The sequence below is a fragment of the Octopus sinensis genome, linkage group LG11 (assembly GCF_006345805.1).
Source record: "Octopus sinensis linkage group LG11, ASM634580v1, whole genome shotgun sequence".
Taxonomy (NCBI): Eukaryota; Metazoa; Mollusca; class Cephalopoda; order Octopoda; family Octopodidae; genus Octopus; species Octopus sinensis.
In genome coordinates, this window is record NC_043007.1 from 41,203,247 (window position 1) to 41,218,085 (window position 14,839).

Consider the following 14,839-nt stretch of genomic DNA (forward strand, 5'->3'; position numbering starts at 1 on the left):
CTGTGCTAGAAATACATACAACAATGAATCAAAATCTTTTATATAATGATCGTGTAATCATTGACAGAGCAACTATGCGAGTATGATCGTTACCAGCGTCGCCTTACTGGCACTTATGCCTGTGCTAGTAGGATGCCAAGAGCACCATCCAAGTGTGATCGTTGCCAGAGCAGCCAACTGGCTTCCGTAACTGTGGCATGTAAAAGGGCACCATTCGAGCGTGATCATTACCAACATTGCTTCACTGGCACCTGTGCCAGTGGCACGTGTAAAAAGATTCGAGCAAGGTCGTTGCCAGTACCGCCTGACTGGCCCCTGTGCCGGTGGCACGTAAAAAGCACCTACTACACTCTCGGGGTGGTTGGCGTTAGAAAGGGCATCCAGCTGTAAAAACTCTGCCAGATCAAGATTAGAGCCTGGTGCAGCCATCTGGCTCGCCAGCCCTCAGTCAAAATCGTCCAGCCCATGCTAGCATGGAAAGCAGACGTTAAACGATGATGATGATGAATGAGCAGAGATAACATTTTGTCCAATGCTCTAATAATTCTGCCAAGCCATTACTCATTCAACAATTTCTGAGATAGACATAGAACTATAAATTTGTAAGGAGAGGCGGGGTGAATAAACTCAATGCATTGTATTTTCTTAAATCAAGATGGATGGAGGGTAAAATTTCCAATGCTCAACTTGACTTTAAAGAATTGAAATCACATAAAAATATTCTTTAACTAATTTTCAGAATTCCTATATGAGCAGCTATTTCAACCAATGGGAAAACGACAATCATATTTCTTCAGTAATACAACATTACGTCATATTGCCAGCTACCACAAATTGGCGCTACTATTTGAAAATGGCTACATGCTACAGGTACATTAATTTTAAATCCGTTTTTCCATGCAGGTATGGGTCGAATGGAGATTTACTGAGGCACTGATTTACAACTAGACGTCCTTTCTGTTGTCAACTTTCACTGTTTTTCAAACAAAGGATTTCTTTTTTGTTCTTTACACAGATTTACAAACGCACAGAGCCACAGGACGTTGTATTTACAGGAAATGTAGACAACATCATTGTTCAGAAGGCCTGGAAGATGCCAGGCAAAATTGTGACATGTAAACACACAGATATATATCTGCTTCATTAAATACCTGATTTTGCTCAAGTTTTATGGTTTTTATCTTAGATTTTTATCTTATTAGTTTCTTGCAATTAGTTTGAAATAATAAAGTTCCTAAATTCAAATTCAACATTTCCTCACAGCCTCATCCTCAAGAACTAAATACAATTGGTGTCTATGTTGTTTCTTATATACATGCTGAATTCGAGCTCACTTTCCCACAAAAGACTTTTTTTACCATCAAGCTCAAAGTACTATTCAGCCTGAGACTGTAGGAAAAGAAAGATACTTACCCAAGGTGGCACACAAGTGCAATGCAACCCAAACCGACTGGTTACAAATCAAACTCTGTTAATTACACAGCCATGACTGTGCCTATAGAACTAAAATACAAGGTATTTAATCTGCACCAACACTGTCATTTTAATATCCACTGGTCCATCCTTGCATAAATAAAACCAATCTGCTACTGAATATACAGTCATTCTTCCATCATTTTAAGAAAGAGGGCTCGTCTCCTGTGATCTAACCTCACCATTTCTTCCAAGTCTTCCCTGATCTTCCTCTAGTATGTCTTCCACTTGCCTCACTCAACACTCATTCTACAACAGACCCCAACAAAGATACATCCTACTAACTGTAGCACTCACTTGTAAAACAACACAATATACGTTTTTATGAGCTACTTTTAGAGCCATGTACTGATAAAATGCCAAACATTGTTTTATAACACGTCTGGTGTCCTTGCAGAATCATCAGACACTGCCCACATGGCATAACTCTCTTGTATAAGATAAACACTTCTGTTGTCTTCCCCTGCCACACACATACAGTCTACCACTAGCATTTCATCATCAACATATAACATTCTTCTTCCATGCTGACATGGGCTGGATGGTTTCACAGAAGCTGGCAAACCAGAAAGCTGCACCAGGCTTTATTGTCTGCTTTGGCACGGTTTCCACAACTGGATGCCCTTACACCAACTACTTTACAGAGTGTATTAGGTGCTTTTATGTAACACAAAAATCTGTAAATGCCTCACAACTTACCAATATAGTAGTCAACACTAATTTGTTGGAAAACAACTGTATCTTTTGCACGATCAATGGAAGGTAAGGGTGGTCGTGTCCATTTCTGAGACACTTCTGTTTCATCATCTGAAAAATTTAAGTAAAAAAAAACAAAATGAAACTAGTGAAGATGGCAGCTTACCAGGTCATATTCTCCAAGCTATACCCACAGTTCTCACCATTTTTCTGCATCCACTTTTTCATGTTGACATGGACTGAACAAAAACTTGAGGCAGTTGTCACACCTCGTTCTCTTTGCAAATAAGGGATATACATACATATATATATATATATATATAATAAGTATAGGAAAGAATGGAGCTGAGCGAAGATTTAACAAAATTCCTTTATTTTATTTTCGACATATGTTTCGAAGTCTGCAAAATTCCTAATTTCGAATGAATAAGGAGTCCATTATGCAGCTTTCTCTTCAGGAAAATCCAGGAACTTCTTTCGCCAACAAAATGCACAAGTTTAGCATCTTTAGAAAACATAGTAACTGCACAAACAAACAGAAAACAGACACAGAAGGTCACCAAATCTTCATCAGTTACTGTCCAGAGGGTCAAACACAATTCTGCACCTTCAACAATGATATTATTCCCTTCTGGTGGTGCCAGCAGCAAGAGGCCACTAAGAAATGGCAAGCCAATGAACAAGGAACCAAACATGACAGAAAGTGAACAAACAAACAAGAAATAAACAAATATGCAATACAGAAAGTGAAAAATATGCAATATATATATACACACATATATATATATATAGTTAATCCAAACATGAAAACACAAAGAGAAAACACAACAACGCAAGGACGTGGAGCAAATATAGTATTATTGGACGCTCAGGAAGGAAGGGAAGAAGGAGGGTTTACATACATACATAAATACATATACACAAACAGACACTAAAATGTTTTCAAGTGATGCCTAATATTTTACTTTTCATTTTTTACTTTAATCTATATCTGTCTACTCAAAGAGAAACCACTTCAAGTCACCTTTGACAGGCAGTCTTAAAACCACATTTTTCAGTTGCCATTCAAGCCAGAGTTTTAGTGGAAAACCAAACTGAGCACTCATAGTACACACCTATAACATAACATCAGTTGACACAATTTCCTTGTATACTCTCTCTCTCTCTGTATATATGTGTGTGTGTGTGTGTGTGCGTGCACACACACACACAATGAGCTTCTGTTTCCATCTGCCAAATCCACTTGTAAGGCTCTTGTTGGCTTGAGGCCATAGTAGAAGACACTTACCCAAGCAGCTGTGCAATGGGACAACAGTTACAAATCAAGCTTCTTAACCACACAGTCATACCTGTGCCTGTTTGAGTGTAATATATTACAGATTATAGTTTGTTTGCTCAGTTTGTCATCTTATAAAAAGTTTGTTTTTCTAGTCTTGGTGAATATGACTGTTTGCTGCAAAATATGTTGAGAGCTTTGTGACTGAGTTATGAGCTGCTGAGCTGGATTCCCCATACTAATGCTTTTCATACGTATTTTCTACATCTGTAGGCTCAACTTCAAAACATACATTAATGCCACCTCGTCACTTCAAGCAGTCAGCTAGCATAATCTGACATGGATTGGTTAACCCTTTCGTTACCAACCCTGCTGAAACCGGCTCTGGCTCCTGTTTTCATAAGTTTTGAATTAAAATCTTCCACCAAAGCTTAGTGATAATTAATGTTCTTAACACTAGCTTAATGATAGCTGAGTAATTTTATTAAATTCTTTGTTATATCTATATATATAAAACTGTAGTTGTGTGAGTGTCTGTCCCCTTCGATTTAGATTCCTAACTACTCCCACATTTTGCGGTGCAGTTTAACCAAATTCGGGTATCTTATAGTCGTGATTCATATCGAGCCCGTCTGAGTATTAGCGCATGTCTACGATGAGTCTACGATTTTAGAAATAATTTAACATCATTTTTTATTCCATTTTAATGCATAATTTTTCGTGTCGATGGCGGCGGAGCTGGCGTCTATGGTCACAACTGCACCTGTTTGCTTCTCCCCCTTCTTCCCTCCCTCGTGAAGCTGTGGGGAAGGGAGTGTAAGGAAATCAACGTCGTAAAGCGTTGTCAAGGAGACCAGCGTTCTTTTAGAACAACGACTTCATGGCTTGAAGACACCAAAACAGAAATGGCAAAGAAAGCCCGAATTGGCATCTATAAGGGAAGTAACTCTCTAAAAATGCTTATATAGTTATTTCCCTTACAAACCCGAGCAACGCCGGGCGATACTGCTAGTTTAAAATAATTGAGAGAAACACAGAGCTTCTCAAAATAAATACAGTAACAAAAGGGTCAAGAGCATCGCCTGTCTTACACAGATTCACTCAAAAACAAATAAAATAACGAAAGTGTGACTCACCAACAAAATCAGTGCTTTCACTGCCCATTAACAGCTCACTTTCCATCTGCTCCATCATCTCCAAATCATGTTCAAACATCGAAGGGAATTCATCATCGTCGTCATCGAACCTTTTGAAGGATACATTATATTGTCTTAAAATATTTTTACTTAGTAGGAAGTAAATATTCTTTCGCCCTTTCTCACAAATGTGATGCTTATTTATTCACACTGTTTTGAATTAATCATGCATTATTTTGTAGCTTCGAGATTTTGATGACACGACTAGTTTTAGAATGACATTGTAGGGGACATGTGAGAGGCCAGATCTGACCAATCAGAACATAAAATAGGTAGAATATTTGGGTTGGATGTGGTCAGTTTAAATGCTAAAGGGTTAAGCCTTTCATTGGTTATAGCCAATGCATTCAAGGCACACTGAAACACAGTTTTCAAATAGCTTTTAGTTAATTTCATTGACACTAGTACTTATTTTATCAATCTTTATCTGTCTAAATCCTAAGTTAAGCTTTCATCATGCCATGTCATAACTTGCTCAAAGACTCAGTGTAGCAAATGACTGACTCAACCAAAATAAAAAATTATGTACACACACACACACACACACACGTGTGTGTGGGTGTCTAACAAGCTTCTGCACAGCTTCCATTAACCAAATTCATATCAGGTACTGGTCAACCTGATGCAATAAAAGAAGACAATTGCCCAAGGTGGCATGCAGTGGGACTGAACCCAGAGCCAGGTGATTATGAACATTTTAACTGAAAAAACAAGCATGCACCTATGGTAACATTAATGTTTATATACATATATATAAATATATATATATATATATATACATATATATATATATAGTGTTCTCTCCCTTGTTTTCTCTGACAAAAACTGCCATTAACACTTTCCACAAAGATTTAACTTCAGTGGAATAAAATTATCTTTGGGGTTGTTTTTCATTAAATAGTTCACTAGCACATAAAGGAATGACTGCTTGGACAACAGCAAAAACCATTCCATATTCAGTCAAATGATAGATAATAAGAAAGTTTGAACCAAACCAAACCAAGCTACAACCATTGTGTAGTACTTCATTTCACACAACTCCCATCATTGGTACAATACAATATTTTGATGGCTTCAGTTTGCATTAGTTGAAAATAAGAGTAGCAGAAGACAACAGAAACTGAGCAACCATCTACTCAAACAAAATACCCACACACGTCTACATAACTTCAATTCATTTACAGATATAGAAAAAGATATGAAATAAAAGGAATATAGGTATTTAAGTCTTACTTGGGTTTCTTCGTGGGATTGGAGGCATCCTGTTTGTCGGGAAAACGCTTACCACTAGACATCTTTTTCTTGTATGACTGAAATAATACAAGGAACATCATTAGATTAATGTCTATTTTTCCATGCTTACATAGGTCAATAAAAATTTTTATTAAGGCAGAATTTTCTATGCTCATGTCAATGCCTAGGTCACGCACTGATTTTGACTCAGGGATTGCAATTCTTCCTGGGCCAGTATATCCAGTCTGCACGTCGTTTACCTTTGTGTGCCTATTTCCAGACACTCCAGCACTCTTTATGCGACATGTGTGGGCCTGAACCCTCCCGTTAAATAGATTATTGGAATGACAGCTACCATAACCAGACCTGTGGAGGCACATGGCCTAGTGGTTAGAGCAGCGGACTCGCGGTCGAGGGATCGCGGGTTCGAATCTCAGACCGGGCAATGTGTGTGTTTATGAGTGAAACACATAAGCTCCCCGCGGCTCCAGAAGAAGATAATGGCAAACTTCTGCTGACTCTTTCACCACAACTTTCTCTCACTCTTTCCTCCTGCATCTTGCAGCTCATCTGCGATGGACCAGTGTCCCATCCAGATGGGGAACCTATACACCAATGAAACCGAGAAACCGGCCCTTACAAGCCAGGCATGGCTCAAGAAGGAACAAAGAAATGACCAAACCTGGGATGAATATTAAAGTAGTTTCCCATTGACTTCTCCAAACAGATGGGAACTGAACTCAGAAAGTAGAGAGCCAGAAGACATACCATAAAGCATCTCTGACGATGTGCCAACGATCCTGCCATTTTCCCACTCACAGAATGTGAAACAAAAATTTTTGCTCAAGAACACAATGTGCCACCCAGTACAGGAATTGAATCCACAATCTAGTGATCATAAGGGCAACACCCGAACCACTAGGCCACAGAAACATCCCAAAACTTTTGATAGGAAGCCTAACGAAGACGATGGTTCTGAAATGATATTTACCATAAGATTTATATATATATAAATCACTTTCTTATTTCTACTCTTCTAACATATAAATTAAATACGAAAATTTGAAAAAAGACCTGCTATTATTTAAAAAATTTCAAGTGACATTCCTATTATGGCATTATCAGAGTAGCCTCCCTTGTGGTGGACAAATGAACGAGTTCCAAGGGTTGCTTAGCTCTAGGTCACTATCAACAGAGTAGACCTACAGTTATCCTAGCAGTGTCCATCCCGTCTTTTCCTTGTAACGTTTACTTTGGACCATAATAAAGTCTTCTCATAGAAACATTTGCTGGAGTTGGATGTCTGTCGTTTTGTTATTCCTAACAAGTTCCGGTATACACCCATCTTGATAGACGAGTGTTATAGTAGGAATTTATACGGAAAGTGAATGGAGTTGGTGAAGAAAGGAGCAAAAATGTAGATAATCAAATTAAGGGGACAAAAGATTCTTTCACAGAAGAAAGCAACCACTTAATTTTTGTTCTTTTCTTTCACCGTAAAGTAGGGATATCTAATCTGAAAATTGATATATCTATGCAAGTGTACCCCTACCTTACTTTGTTTTCTTGTAACTTCGAGAAAAAAAATGGATATTTTTACATGAAATTTTCAAACGCTACTCTGCAAATGGTGTAGATTACGATTAGATCAGAATTTGTCCTGAAATTTTATATGTTTGTTTTTTTTCCCGAAGGTGAGAGTGGTGTTTCGGAAAATTCACGAGTCCGTTTTGTTTCCTCATAACTTGCAGAAAAATGGGTAGCGTATTTTTTTACGGAATTTTCTACAAATAGGCGTAGAAGTGGCTGTGTGGTAAGTAGCTTGCTTACCAACCACATGGTTCCGGGTTCAGTCCCACTGCGTGGCACCTCAGGCAAGTGTCTTCTACTATAGCCTCGGGCCGACCAAAGCCCTGAGTGGATTTGGTCGGCGGAAACTGAAAGAAGCCCGTCGTATATATGTATATACATATCTGTATGTATGTGCGTATATATGTTTATGCGTCTGCGTTTGTCCCCTCAAGATCGCTTGACAACCCATGCTGGTGTGTTTACGTCCCCGTAACTTAGCGTTTCGGCAACAGAGACCGATAGAATAAGTACTAGGCTTACAAAGAATACGTCCTGGGGTCGATTTGCTCGACTAAAGGCAGTGCTCCAACATGGCCACAGTCAAATGACTGAAACAAGTAAAAGAGTCAATACCTTTCAGATGGTGTAGATTACGGTTATATCGGAATTTAATATTATAAAAGGAAATTGGAGGAATGCAAACAAACATACTGACACACATCACATGTATCAACAAAATGAAACTTGAAATTTCGGGAAAGATTGCCGAGAAAAAGTTTACCCATGTTCTTTCTCCGGGTTATTTCTTAGCATCAATCTACGATGGCATTGACGAAGTTAATCGAATACGTGACATATGGTCGTAAACAAAAATCGTATCGAATTTGCTTTAGTGCACACACTTTAAGCCCAGACGTATCATATATTCAATAGGACAGCAAGGCAATCCTTCGATATATATTTATGCGACAGTTTGTGTTTTCTTGTTTTTCCCTCTAAAAAAATTGGTCCGCCAGCGCGCATTTTTTTGTTTGTTTTTTTTTTTTCATATTTGTTTACTACATGTTGTTTTACACCTATTAAACTATACTTTTGTGATCGGGTGTCGACGTGACGATACTGAATCGTTTGAGTTATCCGAGTCCCCACCCCACGTCACAAAAATTGAAAAAAGAAAGTGTACCAGGTGTAAAATGTATAGTAAACAAATATGAAGAAAAAAATATTCCGAGTCCTCTCCCGTCCCCCCGTTCGACAGCGCACATTTTTTTTCATATTCGCTTATTACATGTTGTTTTACACCTATTGCATAATTATTATTTTTTTTTGTGGGGTAGGTGATTTTGGTAGTTTTTTTTGCTCGGATCAAACACTAGAGTTTGACCAAAAAATTACAGGGTGGTCATTGTTCGTAATTTATAAATGCCTTTCTTCATTTAGTCGTATCAAAGAGGCCGATGAAAAAAAATATATATGTGAAATACCGAGAACTAAAGGAAGAATTCCCAGCTGTTATTTCCAGAATGTCGATCGATCGCAAGAAGGTTTAATGGTTGCTTGGAGCTGAAACTAATTGTCTACTCCAAGCCACCTCTGAGTGAACAAGCTAATAAAGTGTCGTGTAAGAGCTCCTTCGTTAGCTATGTAACGTTAAGTTAGGGAACCCTACTCGCCTATGACGAAACTAAACTTTTGTGAAGTTAAAAAAAGTCAAGCCTGAGAATATATACAAACACTAGTTCTTTGAGGTTATAAGGTTACATAAGCAGTTAAAATAATTTATTTTTTTAACAATGATTGTCAACATGGAATATTCGGAAAGTCTCGCCGAATATTCTAGTCAAGTACTGATATTTTGTAAATAATTTCTATGTGCATAGTAACCGGGAGTTTAGTAAGAATCACCTACGCATCTGTTGATTTTTTTATTTCCCTCGAAAAATAAACTTCGTAACCAACTCAAAAATCGAAAGTAAAATTTACTAAGTCATTTACGACACATAAATACGTAAACAGCCTAGTAAATAAATTCATTTATATTTGTATTAAAACTGTAAATAGTTCGTATGGATGCAAATAAATCGTTTAAAAAATTTATCTTCAAAGAAGTGGAATTACTTACCAGACCACAGATTTGACAAGATTACTTCGTAAATGGCGCGAAATTTTAACACTGATATTAACTCCCCTCTCTGACGGCGTAATATTAAGATAAGTTCCCTTGAAATTAGATGTCCGAGTAATCTTCATTCGTTAAATATTGAACGGGTTGGTTCCCTTAAAATTAGATACAAATCTATAAGTTGCAGTAAAAATAAATAAATAAACTGATACCCGAATGTTTTTAATATCGTTGGGAAATTAACCCAGTGAGGCCTTTCGGTTATTTGAAATAAATAAGTAACTTGTCTCGTTGTTATTTAATAATTCGTCAGGTTTTGCTCACATCACCATCCTAGATGTTTGTATATTTCTATATAATAATAAGTGATGTAAATGTAAGTTGGTTGATTGATTTCTCCAGTTACTTTACGTCATATGGAGAGACACGGAATAGGGACTAAAAGTGAGATATAAAGACAGTTTATATGAATTAAAGTCAATAGAGGAACAAGCAGCGGTAAGGAGCTGGTAAAGATGATAAAAGCCAAGTAGTGAATAGATGCCAAGTACATAACACATGCTCACACACACACACACATGGAGACAATAACTACAGTTTCAGAACCAGTAGATTTAGATATGCATGTGTGTGTATGTATATAAAGTATGCAGTTCAGCAACTAAACCAAGATATCAATATTCAGTTCTCTGAAATCAAGGATCAAGTTTTAGCCATGGGAGGCAAAAATTTGCAAGAGTCTGGCTCTGGACTGCCAAAAACAAACCATCAAATTAGTGATTTAACTTCAAGAGACATAGCAAGAGAGACAAATTATGACATCACAGACTTGGCTGCATTTATGAATGAACATGAATCTAAACTTCTTCCAGAACAATGTTGTACATATGATAAAATTATCTCATCAGTCAGAGAAAAAAGCAGAGGAGCTTTCTTTTTTGATGCCCCTGGTGGTACAGGTAAAACATTTGTAACAACATTGCTTCTCTTTAAGGTAAGGCAACAAAAAAGAATTGCAGTTGCTGTAGCATTATCTAGCATTGCTGCCACCCTTCTCCCAGGAGGATGAACAGGTCGTTCTGCTTTTAAATTACTGCTAAACCCGGTGGTCACAAATGACAGTCCAGTTTGTTACATAAACAAAGGTTCAGGTTCTGCAGAAGTGTTGCACCAATGCCACCTGATCATTTGGGATGAATACACCATGTCACATAGAGGTGCAATGAAAGCTATTGGTAAAACTTTACAGGACATAAGAGGCAACAATAAATCTATGGGAGGAGTTACATTAGTTTCATCAGGAGACTTCAGGCAGACATTACCAGTCATTCCGTGATGAACAAGATCTGATGAAATAAAAGCATGCATTAAGCCTCCACACTTATGGAATAAAGTACAGAAATTTTCTTTCAATACTAACATGTGAGCTTTATTGCATGGAGGTGGAGGTACAATGGTCCAGTGGTTAGGGCAGCAGGCTCACAGTCAAAGGATCATGGTTTCAATTCCCAGACCAGGTGTTGTGAGTGTTTATTGAGTGAAAACACCTAAAGCTCCACAAGGTTCCAGTAGCGGGTGGTGGAAAACCCTGCTGTACTCTTGCACCACAACTTTCTCTCATTCTTTCTTCCTGTTTCTGTTGTACCTGTATTTCAAAGGGCCAGCCTTGTCACACTCTGTGTCATGCTGAATCTCCCCGAGAACTACATTAAGGTTACACGTGTCTGTGAAGTGCTCAGCCACTTACACGTTAATTTCACAAGCAGGCTGTTCCGTTGATCGGATCAACTGGAACCTTTGTTGTCATAACCAACAGAGTGCCACAACTGTGAAAGATGACATCAATTTTGCTCATATTGCTATCATGGTGAATTCCCCAGCTGAATTGAAGAATAGGGTATTTCCAGACTTAAGTAATAATTATAATTTATATAAATGGTTATGTGAAAGGGCTATTCTTGCTCCAAAAAATGAGACAGTAGCAAGGATTAACCATGAATTAATGAATAACATTCCAACAGTCATTAAGGAGTACAAATCAGTTGATTCAGTCCCTGATGAAAATTAAGCTGTCTATTACCCAGAGTTCCTTAATTCTCTTGAGGCACTTAGAACTCCTCCACAAACCTTTTCTGAAGGTAAGAGTCCCAATAATGCTTCTAAGAAATTTAGATCCTCTTAAATTATGCAATGGGACAAGGTTGATTATGAAGACATTATCACCTGATGTGATAAAAGCTACCTATTTCTTTATTACCCACAAGGGGCTAAACACAGAGGGGGACAAACAAGGACAGACATAAGTATTAAGTCGATTACATCGACCCCAGTGTGTAACTGGTACTTAATTTATCGACCCTGAAAGGATGAAAGGCAAAGTCGACCTCGGCGGAATTTGAACTCACAACATAACGACAGACGAAATACGGCTACGCATTTCGCCCGGCGTGCTAACGTTTCTGCCAGCTCGCTGCCTTATGTGATAAAAGCTATGTGATAAAAGCTACCATCATCACTGGATGATGGTAGCTTCTATCACATCAAGGTCAGACTTTGAAATCTACTGGCTTGCACTCACTTAAATGAGCCTGTATGTTCCAATTTGATTTAGCATGGTTTCTACAGCTGAATGTCCTTCTTAACACTAACCACCCAAAGAGTGTAATGGGTGCTTTTTATATTCCACCAGCATGGGTGCCAGTTACAAAATACTGGCAGCAACCATGACTATGATCTTACTTGGCTTGACAGGTCTTCTCAAGCATGGTGTATTGCTAAAGGATTCAGTCACTTGTCACTGCCTCCATGAGGCCCAAAGTTCAAAGGGTGCTTTTTATGTGCCACCAGCATGGGTACCTATTATGTGGCACTGGCATTAACTCCAGATAACGAATATGTTTGTTTTAGCAAACATTTTCAATAGCAAAATATAATATTTTGATTTCTCAAAAGATACAAATTTTTACTTCTTGAGATAAAACTTGGCTCAGAACATCAGAACTTTCTTGCTCCAAAGGTACAAGAAATTATTAAAATGTTAATTATTATTATTTTTTTTTGTTTTTTGTAATATTGTGGAGTGGGTGCAAGGTATAGTTAAATAAGGTTGATTTACAACCTTAATATGGGTTGTACTTCTCATAACTATCACTATATTGAAAAACCATATTTGTTCATACATGCGTATGTATGTATATATGCAAGTGATAGTTAATACTTTATCTCATGCATAAGATAGAAATATTTTTTCAGTTAATATTGTTATATGGCATATGTACATACAGTGGTGGGCATGGTTCCACTAATCCTTTAACAGCTAATTAGCGAAGCTAACTTTTTGTTTAGTGGATTAGCATTTTAACTAACTTTGGAAACTGTTAGCAGACCAATTAGCTTCTGCTAAATTTAGTTCTGCTAACTTAAATCCACTAACAAAATTCATACATGCATTCCTGTCTGTTGCGAGCATATCTCAAAGAGTCCACCAGGCATGCTATTGGCTGACTACGTGTACACATGATGAGATGCATTCCACTGAATTTAGGTAAATAATCCTTCGAACAGACAGTCAGTAGCGATGCCTGCTAGGTTCGGCTGCTCTGCATTGATAAGGGGCAAATACCCTGAAACTAGTCTGCAGATGCCTGACCAGCAAGGGCAAGCAGCTGACCTCCCCTGGTCAAAGGTTATAATGGACACAAGTTCGTGTCACATAGCTAGCTAGAGGCAATGGCCTCTTGGAGCTAACCAACGGCAGCATTCATCCTATATTTCTGGACTGCCATATTAGCTTGGCGATAACTATTAATATATATATATATAAAAGTCAGGTTGTGTGTGACTGTGCAAGCCTGCATAACTTCTAAAGTTCAGAACTGATTTTGCTCAAACTGGGAACATACATTACTTATGTTCCAGAAATGATTTTAGACTCTTAAAATTTTTCACATAAAGAGTAACAAGCCCTCTGGAAGCAGAAAATATCCTTTCTTGGGTTACATGGATAAGGGAGGTAACTCTTTGCAAAGTAACTTTCAGTAACTGATTGTCTCCCTTACATCCAGTGCAATTAATCTGATGAACGTTTTTCAGCTTAAGATAATGATATGAATGTTTTTCATTGACATTTCATTATGAACATAAAAGTGTAATCTCAGCTCATTGTATGTATTTCTTAAAGTTTGCTAAGATATTGATATTATTTCCCTTTTTTATTGACATTTCATTATTAATGTACAATTATCATCTTATTTTATTATATCATATTTCGTGACATTGGTCAAAAAATTATCACAATTTGAATTGGGTGTGTGGAAGAGCAATACTGGCTCCAAAAAACAGCACTATAAGTAAAATTAATGGGCAGCTGCAGCAGTACCTTCCTGGAAGTCCTCACATCTATAAGTCAGGTGGTACAATCCCAGATCCAGAAGAGGTGGTAAATTATTCAACAGAATTTCTCAATTCATTGGAGCCTCCATGACTACCTCTCCACAGATTGAAGCCTAAATACCCACCAACACTCTGCAATGGGACATGCCTGATGGTAAAGAAGATAATGCCACATGTTATTGAGGCCACCATTCTCTCTGGATGAGGAAAAGGAGAGGATGCTTTCATACCCAGGATTCTTCTCATTCCATCTGGAGGAGAAGTTCCTTTTTCATTCAGAAGAGTGCAATTTCCTATTCTTATCAGCTTCACAATGTCTATCAATAAATCCCAGGGTCAAACACTGTCTGTGGTAGGACTTTGCTTGGAAACATCATGTTTCTCACTTGGGCAATTATATGTTGGCTGTTCTAGAGTGGGAAGCAAAAAAAATCTATTTGCATTTGCTCTACAAGGGAAAACAGAGAATATTGTTTACCAAGAGTTTCTGTAGGAATTACTATATCCTACAATGTGGTCTAGTAACCACTGCTCCTTGTGAATGGTGAAGATTGATACCATTTTAGCATTCCACAGCATAATACCAACAAACCCAAAGACTGCACCAACAAAGCAGTTTTATGCGTGGACTTCAGTATCAAAGTATATTCTCCAATTACTCCCACCAACCACACCGTAAGCCATTCCACCTTATTTTTTCAAGTAATTCGTTACTACATATTCTCATGTGATACATAGCTTCAATTTATGTTTCTTATTCTACAGTCACACCAGCAATCCAATGTCAACCCTTTGCCTTCTCTAACATTTCAACATTTCACTTCCTCATTGCTGTCTCCCTTGTAGCCCCTTTCCAGAATGTATCCATTTATATACAAT

The 14,839-nt window shown here is 37.8% G+C and overlaps 1 protein-coding gene across 2 annotated transcripts in view; it reads right to left on the reverse strand.

Moving 5' to 3' along the window:
• The window catches only part of LOC115217496 (DNA polymerase delta catalytic subunit), a 58,222-nt gene extending 48,586 nt beyond the window's left edge, over nucleotides 1-9,636 (reverse strand). The window contains exons 1-4 of one of the 2 annotated variants that reach the window (XM_029787206.2): nucleotides 9,569-9,636; nucleotides 5,875-5,951; nucleotides 4,582-4,691; nucleotides 2,173-2,280 (exon numbers count right to left, since the gene is read on the reverse strand). In XM_029787206.2, coding sequence (XP_029643066.1) covers nucleotides 2,173-2,280; nucleotides 4,582-4,691; nucleotides 5,875-5,936 — 280 coding nt within the window. In that variant the 5' untranslated portion in view covers nucleotides 5,937-5,951; nucleotides 9,569-9,636. Of the gene's footprint in view, nucleotides 1-2,172; nucleotides 2,281-4,581; nucleotides 4,692-5,874; nucleotides 5,952-8,227; nucleotides 8,338-9,568 lie in introns of those variants that run through there. The other variant, XM_029787207.2, reaches the window with a different exon arrangement.
• Between the last annotated feature and the right edge of the window lie 5,203 nt (nucleotides 9,637-14,839).